The 22,641-nt window shown below is 42.0% G+C and overlaps 1 protein-coding gene across 11 annotated transcripts in view; it reads right to left on the reverse strand.

Moving 5' to 3' along the window:
* Nucleotides 1-22,641, reverse strand: part of NEDD4L (NEDD4 like E3 ubiquitin protein ligase) — a 259,868-nt gene that overhangs the window by 100,797 nt on the left and 136,430 nt on the right. Inside the window, exon 1 of one of the 11 annotated variants that reach the window (XM_081881372.1) lies at nucleotides 21,173-22,447. The exons of 6 other annotated variants lie outside the window; for them this stretch is intronic. In XM_081881372.1, the coding sequence (XP_081737498.1) occupies nucleotides 21,173-22,345 (1,173 nt within the window). In that variant the 5' untranslated portion in view covers nucleotides 22,346-22,447. Of the gene's footprint in view, nucleotides 1-21,172; nucleotides 22,448-22,641 lie in introns of those variants that run through there. 4 more of the 11 variants (XM_081881375.1, XM_081881378.1, XM_081881376.1 and 1 more) reach the window with 4 other exon arrangements.

The following is a 22,641-nucleotide window of genomic DNA, read 5'->3' on the forward strand; positions in this document are numbered from 1 at the left end:
CCTCCCCCATTTTAGTTTCACAGCAACCCTGCAAGCTAGGTTAGGCTGAAACACAGTGATGGGATCAGCTTCATCCAATGAGCTTCAAGGCCAAGCAGAGTTTACAGACAGGATCCTTGATCACTTCAGATATAATCTTAGCACCAACCACTATGCTATTCTGGATGATGAGCATACTGACGTGGAAATATTTGGGGAAGTGAAAATAGTCATAAACATCACAGAAAGCAAACGGTGATTCCCCACCCCACCCCGAAGAATATTATTATATATCTTATCTAGTCATGTTAGTTGCAACTGCTGCAAAGTAATATTTGTACCAGTGAACTGAAAGAGGATTCATTAATTTGTGTAAGCTAAAATTAAGTGTAATTCCAGGATATTTCATGGATTTATTATAACTTTGTTTTAGCTTAAGTAGGTAGAATATTTGCTTGTATTATGTATTTGTGTTAAGGGGCATCGTATTTGTATTATTTCCAATGGCCTCTAGTTACAAGCAATAATATATTTACAGTCCTCTTTATGAAAAGCAACCTTAATTGCCTATTTAGTCAAAGGGTAGGTGAACAAAGCTCAAAGATTAAAAAATAAGGGGCAAAGGAAGCTTTGAGCGAGTTATACCTCCTCTCCTGTCACTTCTGGACCTTCTTTCCACAGATGATGAACATCTCATATCCTCTTGCACAAGACCCATAAACTGCAAGTAAACCTGCAAGTAAAACCTGATTGCTGTTAGTTCTGACTGACTGGTTCAGAGAGCCCTGTCTGCAAGCTTCAAAATGAGCCACACATCCTTTACAGAAGGGAAGGGACATAGTTTTTCCTGTGAAAGGACCCAGGTAGAACCCCGGGCATCTCCTACAGAGCTAATAAGGGCTCCTTTCTGAAATCCTGGAGACTGCTGCAGTAAGGAGTTGATGCTAGAGCTTTGCCTTGCACATAGCTGTCAACTTTTCCCTTTTCTTGCGAGGAATCCTATTCGGAATAAGGGAATTTCCCTTTAAAAAAGGGAAAAGTTAACAGCTATGGCCTTGCATGTTGTCCCACACCTCATAAATAAATAAATAAATAAATAAATAAATAAATAAATAAATAAAAATTTACTATTTATACCCCGCCCATCTGGCTGGGTTTCCCCAGCCACTCTGGGTAGCTTCCAACAAAAGTTAAAAATATATTAAAACATCAGTCATTAAAAACTTCCCTAAACAGGGCTGCCTTCAGGTGTCTTCTAAATGTCATATAGTTGTTTATTTCTTTGACATCTGATGGGAGGGCGTTCCACAGGGCGGGCGCCACTACCGAGAAGGTCCTCTGCCTGGTTCCCTGTAACTTCACTTCTTGCAGTGAGGGAACCGCCAGAAGACCCTCGGAGCTGGACCTCAGTGTCTGGGCAGAACGATGGGGGTGGAGATGCTCCTCCAGGTATAAGACGCTCCTTCGGATATATATAGTGGGCATTACACATGTTCACATGTATTCTGAGCCTTGAGGAATTCATTCCATGCCTTCTCACAGTAACATAAGCAGCCAGTCAAGACAGTAGCAACAATACTGGGCCTGTCTCAGTGCAATACAGGTTCCTACATTGCCTTGACTCCAAAACAGATATTCCTGGCCCTTTGGGGGTGAAATTAAAGATAGTTGAGCCCAGCCGCAAGAGCAGAGGCACTTAACTCCATCTTTATACAGTCCAATGTTTGCAGATCACATTTAAATGCTCTTGACTATGGAAATAGAGAGTTTTTACTGCTTTGCATACACTTAAGAGAACAATGCATTGCCTTGGAAAAATGACCTGGCCATTTCTTTTCTCCTGTTTTCAAGCAGAAAGAGACTACTGAGAAGACTAGGCTACGCAAATGCAGTCAAAGGGCATTTCTTTTTAACACTCTCAGAAAATGCTGTAAGACATCTACACACAGTTAAACTATAATAGCCGAATGGCTTTGCCAGTCAAGTGTTTTAATTTCCATAATCCTTTTGTGTTTGTCTGTCAAGTACACTGAAAAAGACATTACGAAACAATAAACTTCAACATGCATTATTAGCAACCCAGCCAGCAAGAAAACATCTGTTGGTAGAACTATTCATTTCTGTTGCAGCTGAATGAAACTTTGCCTTAAGAAAAAGCACTTGCCCATGTTCAGAGAAATGTGAAGCAGCGTCGGTTATAGTTAAAAGGGGGAATCTGAAGAGTTGGATTAATGAGGAAATAGTCCATAGCTGAACTGTGTGACTGACCAAGAGTAGTAGTAGTAGTAGTTATTTGTATACAGTGGTACCTCAGGTTACATACGCTTCAGGTTACAGACTCTGCTAACCCAGAAATAGTGCTTCAGGTTAAGAACTTTGCTTCAGGATGAGAACAGAAATCGGGCTTCAGTGGCACGGTAGCAGCAGGAGGCTCCATTAGCTAAAGTGGTGCTTCAGGTTAAGAACAGTTTCAGGTTAAGTATGGACCTCCGGAACGAATTAAGTACTTAACCCAAAGTACCACTGTAGTCCCCTCCACCTGAAGATTACAGGGTGGTTCACAACATAAAAATACAAAATGAGAAGACAAAATACTTAATATAAATATAAATAAATAAATACACCAGCACTAGACTCCTACACCAAGAAAAGACTTGGTTGATGACAATAGATGCTTAAGGAATCCCTCTCATATGGACTGAAAGGATGTCTTAAGAAATTAGAGCACAGGTAGCCAATGGGAGGCACTCCAGATGGGGATGGACCAGAACTCTCATGATCCTGGACCACTGGCGATCTTGGCTGGAGCTCATAGCAGTTGGGTCTCTATCATCTTCTGCAGGGCAGCATGTTGGCTAACCCTGAATTAGAAGATTAAAACAAAGCAAAACCTCTTGAATAAAGTTTCAACTCAATGAGATGCCAACACAGCTCAGCAGCCAGACAAACATACATAAAGGATGGCCAGAGGCATTAATCAAAATACCATGTTTCCAGTGAAGTGAACGGAAGACTCCCTTAATCAGGCCATGTCTGCAAAGCAATTTGACACCGAGGCTTGGCTGAAGCTAAGCAAATCCGGGTCTGGTCACTGGGACATCAACTGAGTGCCCTATCTATTTTACCTTTAGTTCCATGATGGAAAGCATGTAGAGCAGGCACCCTGAATCTCGGCCCTCGAGATGTTTTGGGACTACAACTCCCATCATCCCTAGCTAACAGGACTTGTGGTCAGGGATGATGGGAATTGTAGTCCCAAAACATCTGGAGGGCCGAGTTTGGCCATGTCTGCCCGATGTAGAGGACTGCAGCCTAAACCTAGAATTGGGCTGTTACTCTAAATAGTGTCCCCTAAGTTGCTCTAAATGAATTAGAATTGTAAAGTCATTTTGCATACGATATATTAGAATCAAGCCCACCATATGTGTGTGTGAATGCATTCAGAATTAGTCAGTTTATTTAAAAAAATGCTTAACTATTGCTGATTAGGAGTGTATTTCCATGCTGGCAAATTTATTGTTTGGTTTTTGCAATGCGCATCAGTTTAAACCGTAAGAACAGTTTCTCATATGATACAAAGTTCATTTCTGTGGGGGGGAGGGGAGGGGAGTAATATCCCCCCACCCTGCTTTTCTTTCTTTCTTTTTTCTTTCTGGCCCACAGTCATTCAACTGTTTATTTAAAAACTTCTTTAGCTAGAAGCAAGTTGGAAAGGTCTTTTTTTGGTTTGTTTTCTTTCGGTTTTTTAAAGACCAATTTTCGCTGTAGCCCCATATGCTTTGGCCTGGAAAGTCTACCCCAGGGGTCAGCAAACTTTTTTCAGCAGGGGGCCAATCCACTGTCCCTTAGACTTTGTGGGGGGCCGGACTATATTTTGGGGGGGGAAATGAACAAATTCCTATGCCCCACAAATAACCCAGAGATGCATTTTAAATAAAATCACACATTCTACTCATGTAAAAACACGCTGATTTCTGGACCGTCTGCAGGCCAGATTTAGAAGGCAACTGGGCCGGATCCGGCCCCCGGGCCTTAGTTGGCCTACCTATGGCCTACCCCAAACCTTCCTGTGCAGGTTTTGAAGGTACATGGAGGCTGCAGGGGACAGTAAAGAACCGAGAAGCCCCATTGTTCTAGCAGAAGTCTGTTCCACTGGTGCAACAGGAGCACTGGATAGAGCACATCTTTCAGACTGTTCCTTCTGAGCATTAGTTACTTAAAAATCCTTTTTAAAACTGTTTTCAAACTTCAGCTTGTCCAGATCGCTATGAGCTGGCTGCTGTTGCTTATTGGGAGCATGTGAGTTCTTCTGTTATACCAGTTAAGCTGGCTCCCAATTTCGTTTCGGGGGGGGGGATTCAAATGCAGCAAATCCGAAAGCGTTTGCTATGACCATGGCTCTTCTAGAACGGGAGCTGGTACTGACTCCTTTCTTGAACCTCCACCGCATGTTTCTCTTCCACTGGCTCCCCAACCTTAACTATGGTTTAGCCTGACCTGTGTACTGCTAATCAAGATTTAACAATAGCCAGTACAGGGGTACCTTGGTTCTCGAAAGTAATCCATTCCGGAAGTCTGTTTGACTTCCGAAACGTTCAAAAACCAAGCAGCAGCTTCTGACTTGCACAGGCGCCCTGGAAACAATAGCAGACAGCCACATCGGACATTCAGCTTCTGCAAAACGTTCGAAAACCAGAACACTTACTTCCGGGTTTTTGGCGTTTGGGAGTCGAAATGTTTGAGTACCAAGACGTTCGAGAACCAAGGTTCCACTGTATCTGCAAACCAGGTCCAAACCATACTGCCAAGGGCAGCTCTGTTAAAATAATTTGCAACCAAGTGCTTCTAACATCAACACTCATATACAGTGGTACTTCGGGTTACATATGCTTCAGGTTACATACGCTTCAGGTTACAGACTCCGCTAACCCAGAAATAGTGCTTCAGGTTAAGAACTTTGCTTCAGGATGAAAACAGAAATCGTGCTCCGGCGGCACGGCAGCAGCAGGAGGCCCCATTAGCTAAAGTGGTCTTCAGGTTAAGAACAGTTTCAGGTTAAGTACAGACCTCTGGAATGAATTAAGTACTTAACCCGAGGTACCACTATACATTTCCCCACCTCCTGGCATAAATGCCTTTTTTTCTGTGAATAATAATTGGCTATAATCCTCAAGGCACAATAGCAAGATACAGAAAGAAAAAAAGTTAATTAGAGAACACTAAAACATAATAGTATGCTTGAGGGAGAAAGGGTCTCCCGTTTTCCAAATGATTAAAGACTAATTTCTTCTGTTTCGTATCCTCCTCTAACATGCCACACACTTGGGCATTTGCCACTGTCAACAGTTCAAGGCACATAGAATCAGTGGTTAATCCCAATGGTGCTTTGTGTTTCACTGACCACATAACACAACATCATCAAATGACCAGAGACAGTTTGGAAAAGTCATTAAATGTTTCTATCACCCAGTTGGATATATTGGGCTAGTATTTCTGCAAGCTACAATTCCCACTGAGGAGTGATCATTTTGCAGTAAGTTACAAGAACCACAGGACGAATGTTACTGCTGAAAAGCTTCAACACAAAGCCCTGTTTGTAGGTGCCTGAAACAGAAGAGGGTAACCAGAGCTACAAAGGTGTGCTTTTTTTTAATGAATTGGTTACCTTAAAAAGGGTGGGGTGTGGTTTAAACAACAAGAAAAAATCAATCTAGGAAAAACTGATCAGATTTTAAACATTGATGACATCTTTTGCTGCCTACCAACCTCTGAGCATTTCACAAAATATTTAAAATCTGTAAAAGACAGAATACAGTCCAATTAAAACTATTATTAACTATTATTATATCTATACTATCAACATAAAATAAGCAGAAATCAGTGTGAAGCTAACACAGGCAACATAAAAGCTGCCTAATGACCAGGAAAGAGGTAATACTGAATGCCAAACATCTAAAATGCGCAAAAGATACAAAATGCAAAGCATGCAATAGGTTAAAAAATTGCAGGGGGAGCAGTTAGCATCAGAACTATTTTTGCAAAAGTCTCCAAATCAGTTCATTAATCAACTGACTAAAACTCAATACTCATAATCAACAAAAGATTTTTAATTGGTTAACAGTGCTAAAGAAGAACCTATCATGAAAAGCAGTTTATAACACCACATGGTACATTTCAGGAATATTTGTGATGCATTTGTATGTGATATGAGATAAGTATCTTATACACTGCAGGGCTTAATCATTTTTATAGAGGACACTGTGGGCTGAAAGCAATAATTCAACAATAAGTGAAGAAAACTGAGTTTTAAGAGGCTAGAGTTATGATGCATGCTTGCTTACTAAGACGTAACCTGCACTGTGTCCACAGGGGTTTACATTTGGGTAAGTGTGTTTGGAATTGAAGTCCCTAAATGAAACCTAATTTTGAATGTTTCACAATGAACTGTTATTTAACGTCAAAGAAATAAGGACCTTTTCAGTTCTGCTTCTTGGGAAGGATGCAGAAGATTTTAGTCCACCTACACATCCCAAAGAGAAATTTGCAGAAATCCTATATAAGCTACACACATACACGTACGCATGAACTCGCATGCACACGAATGTGTTCACTGAGCTCAGTGCAAACTGTATGTTGTCGCCAGCATGAAAACACTGGGCCCCAAATATGTCCCTGAAATCCACTAGATTTGGGCAACTCTCATAAACAATGTTATTACTGATCTCTAGAAGTGCAATGGTTTGGATGATCTGTCTTCCGTTGGCATTGGCTGTGCTCTGAAAGCATTTGCAAGGTTCCAAGTATTGCTTGCCAACCAACCAGACATGTTTTATAGCTGCTTCTATTTGTTATGGTTGTGTGTGGTGCCGATGTCCGCGAAACACCCATTTCTGGTTTACGGAAACAGAGAGCATAATTCATTTGTTATAATTCTAGAATTAAAATAATCCAACAGAAAACAAAATCTGTTTCTGCCCTGAGGTCAGAGAACATTTCCATAACAAAAGTTTATATATAATTGCAAAAGCCTATCAATAACACGCGAACAGCAAATTCCACCAAGCTGAATAAAAAGAATGGCAAAGACTTGGAGCTGGATCAGACAAGATTTCAGACTCTCTTTCTGCAAATAACCACGCACAGAGGTGCTCTGCTTTTGCAACAAGCATGATTCCAGGAAAAGGAACACCGGTGGAAATAAGAATGAGGGTGGGCCAACATGGCTTCTTTGTCTCTGCAGCCCTTGGTATGCATAAGCCAGGGGTGTCCAAACTTTTTTCAAAGAAGGCCAGATATGATGAAGTGAACATGCGTGAGGGATTGAACTGCCACAGGGACTGGATTAAACCGACCAGTGGGCCGGATTAGGCCCCCAAAACGGACTTTGGACATGCCAAGCATGAGCAGAGGCTAATCTAAAATTTTGCATCCACTACTCTTGCACTCCTGCCAACCTAGCAGTTCAAAAGCACGTCAAATGCAAGTAGATAAATAGGTACCACTCCGGCGGGAAGATAAATGGAGTTTTTGTGCGCTGCTCTGGTTCGCCAGAAGCGGCTTAGTCATGCTGGCCACATGACCCGGAAGCTGTACACCGGCTCCCTTGGCCAATAAAGCGAGATGAGCGCCGCAACCCCAGAGTCGGCCACGACTGGACCTAACGGTCAGGGGTACCTTTACATTTACTCTTGCACTTTGGTGCTCCCTGATAAGGCCTAACTTCCTGTCACCCCACCATGTTTTGTGTAGCCTCCAGCCTGATGTCATGAAGTCAAAACCTTGCTCGCTATTTTGTGACACGTTGGTTGGTCCTAATAAAACTATGCCTTTTGTGATTTGGGGAGAAAGGTTCTAATAGAGCCCTTGCTGGATAATTGCAGGGTGTTGGGTGTTTTGTTTTAAATGGAACAGCATTCAGAAGTGTTATCTCCCATTTGCAGTCCTAATTGGTACGGTCTGTCCTGCCACCCTCATTCTGCCACACATATAGAACTGGCCTTCTTATCTCCTTGTTCAGAAACCAATGTACATGCTATTCAAGTGGAAGGATATTGTATAAGCACAAATAGTCTCAGATCAGACAGTTGACATTTTACAGCTCAAACACTTTTGATCAGCAACACTGGTAGTAGATTTATTCTTGTGAAGTGACTGCACTATTTATAAGCTGGTTGAAATTTACAAGTGCTCCAGAGTAATGAAATACAATAGGGTATTAACTATGCATATATTCAAGGTTTACCCCTACAAGATGCACGTTCATGTTTTAAAATGAGGCTAATAAGGAAGGAAGCCGCCACCAGATAACATAATGTAATTTAAAAAAGAAACTTAAGGCCCGGGGGTCGGATGTGGTCCAATCGCCTTCTCAGTCTGGCCTGTGGATGTTCGGGGAATCAATATGTTTTTACATGAGTAGAATGTGTGATTTTATTTAAAATGCATCTCTGGGTTATTTGTGGGGCATAGGAATTCGTTCATTCCCCCCCCCCCCAAAAAAAAATATAGTCTGGCCCACCACATGGTCTAAGGGACAGTGGACCAGCCCACGGCTGAAAAAAGTTGCTGATCCCTGATCTATAGCAAGAGTTGAAAGTTAGGCATCATTTTGCACACTTTAAAGGACTTTGCGTGAATTATATTCACAAGAAGTTTGTAAGGTTTGATCTAATCAGCATCATGTGCATTTTGCAGGTTTTCTTGAGAAAGGCTTCCTTAACACCACCTAGCAACTTTGCAACTGAGGGAACATTTAACCGAGACATTTCTGATCATAGATTAGTCACTTTGCTACCCTGTGGAAGAACTGCATTACTAGTAAGACGAAATCTCAATATTTATTTTTAAGGTAAATGAGTTTTCACATTACATGACATGGTGCATTAGTGTCGACTGATTAACTCGTCCAAGTGTTAATTATTCACCATATGCAATAAATGAATATTTCTTAATACTTATTTTCAACTCAATCCATGCCGTACTCCGGGAAGAAACTTCCATCACTGGGTTCTGATCCAGCATGGAGGTATGATACAATATGGAATAAAATAAAGCTATTAGCAAATGAATTACTTTTCAAGCTCACAAAACTTACACACACACACACACACACACACACAGAGAGAGAGAGAGAGAGAGAGAGAGAGAGAGAGAGAGAGAGAACCATTTTTTCTGGAAGATACCTCTATGTATGATGATAGGGATGATGGCGTTTGTAGTCAACAACAACTTCAACTACCTGGAGTTAATGGTGAGTAGTGAGGTGGCCATGTTTGCTGATAACTCCAAATTGTTCAGAGTGGTAAAAGCAAACAGGGATTTCCAAAAAGATGTCTCCAATCTGGATGAATGAGCATTGGATGGCAAATGTGACTCTATTTAAGGAAGTGAAGTACTGGGTCAAAATATATATAACCATATCATGGGGTTTAAACTCACATTGTGTCTGCTCAGGAAAGGGCTACTGGAAATGTAGCGTTCTGAAGATATTGACCCAGTGTGTGCCAGCTTTGAATAAACTGAATTCTATGCTAGGGTTGATTAGGAAAGGGATAGAAAATGAAATTGCCAATATCATAATGCTGATGTGATTGCACTTGGAACACTATGCAGAGTTCTGGTCATTACAATTCAAAAATATATTTTATAGATATTATAGAGGAGGGAGTTGATCAGAAAATAGCAATCAGGAATAAATCCCGCAAAACAAGCAGACACTGGGGAATATACTTTTGTATATTTATATTTATATGTATTTATATGTATATGTATATGTATTTGTGTAATTTATACAGGCCATCAAGTTCAGCTCTCATTCGTGTTTTATTTTCATTTTAGTTTCCCCACCAAGGACCCTGTGTTAGAAAAAAGCTGCATTAGATACAGCAGCTTAGATATGTGGCTGTTTCAAGATCCTGAAGGCATCATTCACATGGGCAGCTGAATATAAAGGAGATTCAGATATCACCCACCCCCAAATACACATAGACTGAAAGAAAGAGGGGGTGGCCATGCAGAATCGCCTGCCAACTCCCACTGTTGCATACTCAGATATTGTGCGAAGGGGTTCACTGGTGTTTTTCAACACTGGGTCCCAGGATGCTGTCGAATTACAACTTCTAGCCTCTGTGACCACGGACTAAATTCACTGGGAATGATGAGTGACAAGAATCCAGCAACCTCTGGGGACTCAAGGTTTCATAATACTACTCTACACACCTAGAGCTCCTCCACAAGGGAGGTCCTGACTAAGCCAGGATCTCCCTCACACAACCCCTTCACACGCTGAATGTGCAAATGGAAATGGAAGCAGACGGAACTCCATTCACACGTACTTTCAACACACAAGAGGAGCCATCTGGACCCCCACTCTCTCAGAGACAACAAGAGTTACAGATGTCTAGAACAGTATTTGGGAATCTGTGGTCCTCCAAATGCCATTAGACCCCCCTCCCCAAACTCCCATCAGCCTAAATTATAATCAGGGATTATAGAAGTTGTGGACCAACAACATCATATTGTCCCAGAGCAGCTCCCCAATCCTGGTCCAGACTGAATTAGAAATTCCCAAGTTTCTAATTACAATGGACAGCCCCATGTGCAATATTACCGATTTCTGTTTAATTCTGGGCAGCTGGCCACATCCCTCCCTCAGATGGCTTGTACATTATGTGGTAAACCTCAGTGATTACAGGATAGGGCACACTTGGAATTCTAGGCTGCCTGAATGTGTGCTACAACCCCACCACAGCTATGCAATCAAGCCATGCAACAAGGGAAGTGTTGTTGGCGACATCCACTCAGATGTGTGCATAGATTATGCGCGCACGCACAAACGCTATGTACACACACATACTTATATATGCGCACACACTCATCATCGTGCATGGGTAACTTGATATTTATAGTGGATACGATTAAATCAGGGCTGTTAATATTTTGCATTGCTCCCGGTGCAGGGGAAAAATATTCTAAATAGTAGTACAAGAGCAGCTACCCCTATAACGCCAGCCCCGTGGAAAATGAAGCTGGCAGCACAAATTGAGGACACTGAATTCTTTTATCCCTCCTCCTGTTCCAACATCTGTTTTGGCTGGCGTCAGACACAGGCATCCTGATTGATGTCACCTAGCCAGCACAGGGCTGCTGTAGCTTGCTGTCCAAGAGGAATACATACCAGAAAAAGGCATACAAGAGCCCAGAAGCTGGGGGGGGGGGGATGACGACGCTTGAACTAACAGCTCTCTTCTGACAATGCCGTTGAAAACTTATGGTTAGCTTAACCAACCCTTCTCTCCATCCCCCTGCCCCATAAACACACACACACACACACACACACACACCTCTTATAAATAGATCTGTTCTGTTCCTTTGTTTTGTTTCACACTCTTAACTTAATGAAGATAGGGCATCAGGTGGCAAGAGGCACGTTGCAAGCAAAACAACATGCAAAAACCTCTTTCTTTGGCATTGTATGGCTGCATACTTAACTCTGCAATGAGCTTTACAAGGCATAAGCGGCATTTGAGTCTTACATTGAAACGCTTCTGAATGAACAACGCAGCCAGATTTATTGAAGCACAGGGTACAGAGACAGCTTGGCCATTTTGGGCCACACACAGAGAGAGAGGCGTCTCATTGCACAGATAGCTAGAAGCCCTGTTGCCTCCAACTGTGGCTCCATATCCTTCCCAATCACTGAGTGGCCTCCCAGCTACCTGGGAAATTAAGATTTCATGGCTAATAGCCATCTATATACTCTTCCTCCATGCACTGTAAAACGATGCAAACTAGTGGCCACCACCACATCTTGTGGCAGCAAATTCTGCAAATTAACTATGCTACGTGTGGGGAAAAGACTTCCTTTCTTCTGTCCAGAATCTCTCACCATAAAGTTTCATTGGTCAGGTTCTAATAGGTACAGTAAGAAAGGAGTCGAAAAACTTCCCCCTTATCTACTTTCTCAGTACTGTGCAAAAACCTTTATCATGTCAACTTCTGGGTCACTTTTTCTCTGAACTCAAAAGCCCCAAATACTTTAGACTTTCTTCACAGGAAAGACACCTCGATCATTCTGCTTTTCTGCATCTTTTCCTGCTCTACCATATTTTTTGTTTTCCAGATATGGTCACCAGAACTGCACACATTGCTCCAAACGCAGCTGCATCATAGATTTATAACAAGGCATTGTGATACTGATCGTTTTATTTTCAATTAGTTTCCTAGCAATCCTTAGCATTACTGGGTTTTTCAGAGTTGCCCTATAACGAACTGACATTCATCGCCGAGTAATCGACAGCATCCCCAATCCCTCTTTCCTGGAGAGTCATTGCCAGTTCAGACCCTGTCAGTATATTCTGAAGTTAGGAATTTTTTTTTGCTGCAAGAGCATCACTTTACACTTCATTTGCCATTTTGTTGCCTATTCCCCCAGTTTAAATAAATTATTTTAGGACTCTTTCCCCATCCTGGACAGCTATACAGGCATCCCGATTTGAATGGAGGCTGCATTTCGGGTCATTGTGGGTGACAGCAGAGTGCACATAAGCCGGTTCCTCCACCTTTTCTGGCCACTCCCAGGTCACTGTGATACACACATGCGCAGTCATGCACCTATCAAACATGTGCAAATCGGTCACTGCCTGCATGCCATTTGCAAAACTGTGCTACCGCAGTGCTCATCTGGCTCCAGTTCACTTATGAAAGCCATGATTCACATACAAATCCTTCAGGAATAGTATTGTTTGCTAACTTCCACTATGAGGATTGTTCATTCATTTATTCCCTCTGCTTTCTGTTGTCTGCAAAATGGTCTATCCCCTTACCTGGCAATTGCTAAGCTTACTCAGAAGCCTTTGGTGAGGGGCTTAACCAAAGCTTACGAATTAAGTTTGTAACTAGAGGTACCACTGTATATAAGAGTGGCTCTGGTAATAATAATAATAATAATAATAATAATAATAATAATAATAATAATAATAATATGTTGTTGTTGTTAGTTTGTTGTTGTTAGGTATTACAGGCCACCCTGATCAAAATATTTATTAATTATATCAATGAACTTCAAAATGTTGATCCAGGCAGGACTTTTCATTGTAGAAGCTATGCTGGTTCCTTCTCAGCAAGGCTTGTTCTTCTTCATGCTTTCACTTCCTTCTTTAATTATGTTTTCCACCAGTTTACCCACAGTAGACTTTATGCTATAACTGTCCTGTAGTAATCTAGTTCACCTTTGGACTCATTTTTTTTTATTATTCCTTATGTTTGAGGCTTTCCCATTCTCCAATAAAGAAGTTGGGGTTTTAAGTTGAAATAAGAAGAAATAACGTGGCATCTTGAATCGTGCTAAGCTGTTGGAAATCACCATCTTCTCCATTTCTCCATTTCGTCCCTCCCATGCTGCTGTAGGTCAGCAGCAGAGCTCATGGCCTTGTAATATCTCCAATTAGCAGCTGGAAAATACCTTGCCTGAGACCTTAAGAGTCCCAATGCCAGTCAGAGCAGCTTAGATGAAGTGACTCTATAGGTCAGCTTCCTATATTCATACTCTTGTCAGTGCTGGTTCTCCTGCCCTTGTTGTTGCTGGCCTACCACGCGCACCACTGTGAGAAAGCTTCACACACTTCATTATCCTCAGTCTACATCACAAAACTATGTTAAACAGTACTAGAGAGGCCACACGCAGCTATCTTCTAGACTTAAGAGCTTCAGCCTGAAAAAGAATGATTGGAAATACCCCAAGCATATGTCCAAAAGGCCACAAGCAGAAGTGAGCAGGAGTGCCACGTTTCAACCTTTTCCACACACTCAGAATCATAGAATTGTAGGGCTGGAAGGGACCACAAGGGTCATCTAGTCCAACCCCCTGAAATGCAGGAATCTGTTTGCTCAAACCCGCGGCCCTGAGATTAAGAATCTCGTGCTCTACCAACTGAGCTATCCCAGGGATACTTGAAGTTACAGAGCTGTGTTTTTTCCTCAATTTGTTCATTTAGGAACCCTTTAAATCTGCAAGCAAAAAAACTTACAAATTTCACATCCTCTATCCATGCACTATGGTACGTCTAGGTCACAACATGTATTGCTACATGAAGAGAAACTCCCCCTTCTGTATCGCAGCTCTGCAATTTTATACAGAGAGCGGGAGATAGGAGTACACCAATTACGGCTAGGTTCAATAACCATGGGGGAGTATTTTGCTTGTTTGTTACTAAGTTATGTATGTTGTGTTTTTATATTGGAAACTGCCCTGTGATTCTCAGATGAAGAGCAGTATAGAAATTTAATAACAAAAATAAAAATAAAAAGCAAAAGTATTAGTTTCTATTATCCAGAAGTCCAGTCCAGCCACAATATTGCTACAGTGTTATAGGAACTGATTCACAAAAATGTTGTTACGTGAAGAGCAGAAACTAACTACTGAAGAAAGATCTCCATTATTCCTATCACTCTGAAGCTGCTTGAAAATTAAATACATGTATTAGTCAGAGAGGTCACTTTCGGGTTTTCCAACGGGACCCCTTTGTATCTGCACCTTTTTGCTTCAATGTGGTCCCTTTTACAACTACATGACAGCAATTCAACAGGTTTGGGAACGAAGTCAACAGCGTCACCACAGAATATACAGCCGTACCTTGGTTCTTGAACAGAATGCATTCTGGGAGTCCAAGGTGCGGCTTCTGATTGGTTGCAGGAGTGGTTCTGCAGCCAATCGGAAGCCACGCCGGACGTTCGGCTTCTGAAAATCGTTCTAAAACTGGAACACTCACTTCCGGGTTTCGATAGCTTGGGAGCAGATTTGTTCAGGAGCCAAGGCATTTGAGATTCAAGGTAGCATGCACTTTCAGGCTAAATATCCAAAAATACACATTTGTCCATGATGGTTCAGAAACTATTTCAAGGGCTGACTTCTGTTAATATGGAAGTTCATTACTGGCTTGGCTGCCTCAATAAATAAATTCATATCTGTTGAGCATCTGGTATCTTAATCAGATTACCTACTTTTAAATCAGTATATGTCAAATAATAATCTGTATACTTTGAACCCAGAATGTTTGCTTTAAAAAGCCAGGGTTGACACTCTGATTTATAGAAGCATTATACACCTGGCTTAAGAGACAAAAACAGATAGACGGCATTCCTAAAAACCCATCATCAACAAGTATCCTTTCACAAGGGAACTGTGAGAACAGCTAATTTCAGCAATATGACTTACTCATATTTCCTGCTTACAAAAGGAGCTTTCATGCCTGAAAAGTTATATAGAAAGAACAAATAAGTATACATGGACCTCACTTTTTGTTTGTTTCCATTTTTCAAAAAAAAGAAAGAAAGAAGGAAAGGGCTGTTGCCTAAAATTACCTTTTATTTAAAAGAGTCAAAATGCAAGAAGACTGCCACAACAGTATGTCACCAAATACTAAATAAACAAGAGGTGGGGGGAATTAGCAATGAAGGAGAAACCACTAAGACCTCTACCATAAGCCTGGAATACGTGATGTGTTTGTGGGGACAGGGAACTCTCATTCTGCAACCTAGAGTCATCGCTCAAAGGCAAATCGGGACATGCCACCTGCTAAGCCTTGCCTGCGGCTGCAAAATGGTTCCTGCAGAACTGCTGCTAACGGCAGCCCAGCACCGGTCATCCCTCCACCGCTGGTATACAAATCAATATTCTGTATGGGACAATGACAATAAAGATTACCGTATCGTATCATATTGTATTGTGACAAGCCATGGGCGTCACCAGAAAGTCCTTGCATAGGTATTTAACAGTTTGATATAATCCAACAGAATGGAGGAAAGACACAGGGCATTTGGTGACCAAGCTAGACCCATGTTCTAAAGCCCTCTAAGGGTCCATGTCTTCGTCAGCAGCGCCTCTGAAATTCTAGCTCTAAAATCTTTTCTTTGCCAAGGGTGTCTGAAATTCTCTCAGACAGACCCACGTCAACTAAAAACATAGCGGCATTTCCTTGCCCAAGCCACTTTTATACAGCAGACGTGAACATGTGTACTAAAATACAGCATAGCCCATTTTTTAATATCAGCAGAGACAAATACAGAAAAGACTTTTTTGCAAAATATAAGCCCAATAGAATCCAGAACGGGCCTTCCAAACACATGCACCTACAGATTAGGCATTGCGCTTAAATATTAGGTCAACGTGGTCCTATTTTCTTCTCTAGTTTTTGTCAGGAGCTCGTCCTACACTTGAGTAGGACCCTGGCAGAGACACATGCCTGTCTGGCATGTTCTCTCCCTCCTGGTCATCCGTTCGGGAGCTTCAAAAGTTTTCTTCTGCCCGAACATCACAGCGACCGATGCCAACAGACATCGGCACACTCAGGAATCCGCAGAGTCTTCGCAGCTTGCGTAACAGACCTCAGCAACTCAGCATTTTGGCTAATCTACTTTATTTACATATAAACACAAGGAGAACTGCAACATGGCTCCCTCTCTCTCTAGCATCAGACAGCAAAAAGAAAGAACAAAGGACAATTGTCCCATTTCACGGAACACAGTAACACAAACATCCTGTCTCCGTCACTTCCCACTCTGTGGAATGAAAACATACACCATCATGTGATAGACAACAATCCCATGACTGCAATCATGGAGCAGGAATTCTAACAGTTTTATGGTAACTCTTGATGAAATGCATCCTGCCTGTGTGAAAGCTCTTCGGACCAAAAGAGAAGATATTTGAAAGGTCATAAACACTCAGTAGCAATAGGACTACAGACGCCCGCATGAATGTTTTCACTCCAGATAAATAAGCCTTGAAGCAGCTGCTGCGTTCAGACCAAATCCCAGGTCCTATATCAATCAAATAATCACAAACTAGCTGAACCGGGGAAGAGATTGGAAGCTATTTTGCCTGAACAGCTTTCATAAAATATATTCTTCTCTACGGGTTTGGTTTGATTAAACGCAGAAGCCTCTCCCACCACAGATTTAAAGGGTTTCCCAAAATAAGATTGAGGTGACTTTCTAATGGAGTGACTCTCCCCTTCTGCTAACATCCACTTGAAATGGGATAGGTGCATATGAGTGCAACGCTGTTCCTCACTGGCATCACACTTTAAGAAGCTTACTGGAAATTTCCTTGAGCTACGATAAAGCTTGCACGAGGCACAGCCCTAGCCACCTCTCTGCGAAGGACAAAAACCTGCAGAAAATGGACTACGGTGGGAGAATGCTAGAAGAACAGTCAAGGCATCTCTCTCCAACATTCTTTGAGCTGGTGCAGTATGGGAAACAGAAAACATGACTGATAAACAGAAAACTAAACTGCGTAAGCATTGCTCCTTGACTAAGCAATCTTATGAGACAGTGTTAAAATTATTATTATTAGTAGCAACAGTCCATCAAGTTTGTTTGTTTTTTACTAATCAATTCAAGCTCCAATTTTGTTTTGGTTTTTTTAAAAAAGACAACATTCCACTTTTGGATTAACATTTATTAATGGCCAGTTCATAAATAAAGCACATAATAGCCCAGTTATAATTATGTTTTCGTGCTATGATAAGGTAACAAGCTGCAGCCTCACACTCTCCCCTCCTTCCATCTTCAATTAACTACAGGCTAGCTAACAAACCAGAATCTGAAACCATTGCTTGAGCCTCCTTTGTCTGAACTAACCACAGTTAGAACAAACCAGCCCCCAAAATTCTAATATAATAAGAAAGCTGTGGTTTCTTTAAAAAACAAAAGTGGAACCTTCGAATTTCATTACCTCCCATTGTCAAGCAACAGAAGCAAATGGGATGGATGGCAGACCACTTGAAGACTTACCACAGCTCACTCTGGTTTAGTGTCTGAACTGAGGTTCCGCACAGTAGCCGCTCTCAGCCTCCAGAATATACAGCACACATGCGTCCACAGCTAAGTGTATTCGATATAGAGAGTTTTCATTTCTAAGCACTCAGCTCTCTTGCGCAACTAAGCTAAGCAAAAAAGCAGACAGCCACTTGGATGAGGGACAGCAGCAGTTTAGATGAATATCTGGAAAATGCTTACTTAAAGAATGCTCTGGCTGTGCTCATTGCCTCAGTTCAAGCGCCCGAATGTTAATATACAATGGAAAATGTCAACCCATTAAGCCCATACCGAATTTCTCCTCGCGGCTTTGACTGTATTAGGGTTAAGGAAGTGCGGGTTTGTGCCGTGTGCGCGCCCGAGCGTTATTTGTTTAATGCATTTTGTATATTGCCTCTCTGCCAAGTCACCTGAGGCAGCTGACCATTTTAAAACACTAAAAACAAACCAAAGTCACAAAGTATAGAATGGAACGCTTGTGTAGCAAAGACCGAGTTACTGGTCTATCAGATTCAAGTGCAAAGATGGTTCTCCCTTTCACATACTTATCTATGAAATCTCATGCATCAGATGTGAAAAAGTTGCGTCCAACATGTTGTGTTGCACACCCATCTAGTTTAGAATATATGCAAACTAGTTGTAGTTTGCATATAATTCTGCAAGCTTACTAGATGGTCAATAGTTTCAATGCAGGTGTTTCCAGCTTTTCCAATTCTATGATTCTACGAATAACAAAGAGATGCAAACAGACAAACAAATAAACAGCACCCCCCCCCCCAAAAAAAATCCTAGGAACTGTAGTGCTGAGAGTTACAGAGCTACCATTCCAAGAGTTCCCCAGGGAGAGGGATTGATTGATAAAGCACTCTTGAGAGTTGTAGTTCTGTGCAGGCTCTCCTGACACCTCTCACTACCCTACAGTTCCCAGGATTCTTTGGGGGAAGCCATGTCTGCTTAAAGTGGTAATGGCACAGTTTTCAATGTATAATGCAATTGAGTCCAAAGTGTGCATGCATCAACATGGTTTATATTTGCCAACTGCTGAAAGGTGGCAATTTGTACCTAATATCAAGGCTTGCCAGCTAACAGTGTTTGTTTGGCAAGCACGTTATTGAATCTAATAACTATTATAGACTGGTCTACAGAGCATAGTGATGCCTTCAATTGTGTTAAACGAGTCCCCCAGAGAGTTGTCCAATCTGCCATTTCTGCAGCGCAAACCCATAATACTTTCTGAAGGAACAATCAGTGCTGTCTGCTATACGGTGAATATTTCTGAATAATCAGGCTCTACAGGTAATCAAAAATGTTCATACATTGCTGTGCATTTTTTGTTGTTGTTTCATCAAAGACAGATCTGCCATTTATATTTTTTATACTTATATCATTGGCACTGTCCATGGGAAACTTCAATCTTTGATTGTATGCAATTATTGTCTATGTGATTATTGTCTATGTTCTGAAGAGACTAAGCTGATGCAGATCTATATATTTGACTTCTTTTAAGCTTTTATTTTGTACATACATACAATATAGCACCAAGTATTTCCCTGAAATGGGGAAAGATATACAGCCTTTAGATTACCCTTTTTCATTTATCTATGTGTACATATGTACATTCACTCAGAATGAAGCTGGTATTTCAAAAAGCTGTCAATTTTAGTTTCCCCAGCTGCATTTTTCTACTCTGGTTCTATTGTCAGCTTTTTCAAATCAAAGGGCATACACATTTATTTAATTCAAAAGTGCTCAGCCTCCTCCAATTCTCAGAATGGCAAAGGACATGCATCTAATAAAATATGCATCATTTTTTTTTTTAATTACACACCCTGAAGTTCAACATTTTAAAATTTCTTTGACAAGGCTGTTACACGATCCTGTGGAGAGTGCATGCCCGCTCACTCTCTCATCACTTGTGAATTAATACACATAAAATAATGAAATTCGCCCCACTCAAAGGCTCAAGAGTTAAGGCAGAATTTGGTCCATAATTCCAACACGGTCCTTGCCTCTCTCAGTCACCCTCCGGAATATCTAAAGCTCGCTCAACACTTAACACTCCGTATATCTGCTTTAGATAGCTCATTCAAAATTATTACTGCTGTAGAAGCATCAATGCAGAGGGGCCCTTTCCCCTTTAAAATCTTCAGCGCCCGTAATAAGCATTTTAATGCAATTTTGATATGTCTACGATAAAACCTGGAGGATTTGGCAGGGGCAGTAAAATCCCAGGAGAAAGCAAACCAATTAAAATGTTTGCTGGTCCCTTCCTTATAGCACCCCACTCCCAGGAAATCTAGAGAAAATTCTACATACGCTATATAGGACCACACAATTCCTAAAAGAGAAGGAAGGTGGCATTGCTTCTAAAGTAACTAAGTTTATTTCTTCAGTCTTCTTGACATGTAGATGTATGTACATTCCAAGAAGTAAAATTAGGATGCAGCTCTCGCAATTAAAGCAGCAGTCATCACATTGCCCTCCCATAGTCAGGCGTTGCTATCTTTTGTTGAAATACATTTTAAGTATGCCTGAGAGAGCGATGCCTGTATGGTGATGGAAGCAAGAAATGGCTAAAGTTCCATTCTTGCACATGTGTTCACATAGTATCTGCTGTTCTGGATGCCACTGTGCAATAATTGAACAGAGTATTTACCTTTTCTCTTTTGTCATTTTCTTAAGTAATGTAATTTGGGTTGAAGCTCCGCTTCGACACGTTATGTATGTAGAATGTAAAAGCATTTATCCCTCCAAAGATGTGCATTGCCTCAAATTAAAATGCTAGCGCACTGTTAACAGCGAAAGGCTAAAAAGATAAAACGCAAATGGAATGAGCAGAACACAACAGTTTCGCTTCTGCCACTACAAAGTTATAACTAGACAGAAAGCAATACAGTCCCTGTGAATCATTTCACTTAAAGGTTTTATAATCCCCAATACAAAATTGTGGTTCCTTCATACACACAGTAGAGAATTACTCTGATCACTGTGTGTGTGTGTTCTATTTATTTTTCAAGAAGCAACTTTTTTAAAAAAACAAAGTGGACACTATTTATAAACAGCAGCACAGTGGCTTACAGATTTTCGTAAAACTAAATCCTATTGTAACCCTGGATGACGTAACATTGACTTAAGTAACGTGTGAGTTGCTAGGAGACCTCAAAACATTGCAATGGATGCAGTCATAGCTGAAAGCTATTTTAGCTTAATGAACCGAAGATGCTCTGAGATTGTTCTAGAGGAATATAGTTCCTGCTAGCATTATGAGTTGCAAACAATTATGCAAACTACGCAAAGCATATCTGTGAAAATTTAAGTTATCACCATAAGTGAAAATTTAAGTTATCACCAGCACATTAATGTTCCTACTTACTGAGGAGCTGCCTGCCACAGAACCGGGAGAATTAGGATTTTCCTGTCCAGAACCTTGGCCTCTCTCATTAGTCCCACGAGTCACAAGGATTCTGAAATGCTGCTGCCTGGAGTTTTGATCGGGACGGATTTTAAAGGTGCACCCTTGCCCGGGAGAAACCCGCTCCACTGAACCACTTCGAGATATTTCAGAGCCGTTCCTGCAGTTTCCACGAAAAGCCGGATTCACGCCGTCGTCCTCCGTGGGGCTGACTCGTGCCGGATGGGGCTGAACTGGGTAAGAGGTACTTCTTTCCAGCCGTATCCGTGGGTACCTGACCAACCTATCTCCTTTTGTTCCGGTGAAACCAAAATTGTAATCTGCTCCCGCCTCTGTATTGTTCGATTGAGACTGCTGCAACTGGAAGACAAACAATTTCTTCCCCGAACTGGAGGACCCATCGGGCAGGTGCTGCAAAGACCAGCGCCTGGGTTCAGAGGGAGAAGAGGCATTCTGAGCCTCGGAACCAAAGGGCATCAGCGTAACATGAGGAACGTCCACACTGGAAGCTCTGTGCTGAATCCTCACCCCGCTGATGTTTAACCCTGATGCAGGGTTCGTTTCGCCGTCTTGAGCCGTGGCTGCGCTGTCATCATTCCAGTTATTGGAAGGTATTGTACAAAATATTGTATGGTTAGAGGACCCGCCGTTAATCTCGTGCCCCATGTTCTCTGTCTGCCTCGGTGGAGAATTATCTGGAGTCACCTGCGGACTACTTTGAGAAGAATGGCTTCCAACCAGAGATTCATCATGCTCCCCTAGATCTGAAAAGTTACCTGTCTCCTCCAGAGGGGACTCTGGGCCCACACACTCATCAGAATGTCCATTTACTGCCTTACGCTGGAGGGAGATCTGCATGGACGAGCTCCTTGTCGGACGCGCATCGATGTTGTTTAGAAGCTGGGGGATAAACATGGACGTGCTCCTCTTCAAGGAACTGGCTTCCCGCAGATCCCTGCTGCCGTCGCCGTAATCCATTCTGCGCCTGGAGAAAGGGTGAGGCCCGTTCCTTCTCGGTAAAGTGTGGAATGACATGAAAAAGTCATCATCTTCTCTCTCGTGGTCTAAGATCTCCGACTCGGGAGCTGTGTTGCTTCTCCCGGAGCCAAAATGAAACCGCAGCCGATGGGCCATCGTTTCGGGAGAGAGGAGAGGGGGGGAGACGGCAACGAGTCCAGGCACTGCCAGAAGTTAAGAACTGAAGACATAAACTCCGAGGAAAAGTGTCCCATCTGCCAAACTGTTAGCACTGCTGTACTGATAGCGACAGATAGCAGAAATAGCCCAAGTGGCAAGCAACATTCCAGGCATGATTGGATAAGAGCAATCAGCGCTCCTCCACACTGTGACATAGGGTAGGGTGGCTGGCATCACATGACCCATTTCCCCCTCTCCAATGCAAGCAGCTATTTTTTTTCTTCTTTAATACC

Source organism: Podarcis erhardii, assembly GCF_964252035.2.
Source record: "Podarcis erhardii genome assembly, chromosome: 11".
Taxonomy (NCBI): domain Eukaryota; kingdom Metazoa; phylum Chordata; class Lepidosauria; order Squamata; family Lacertidae; genus Podarcis; species Podarcis erhardii.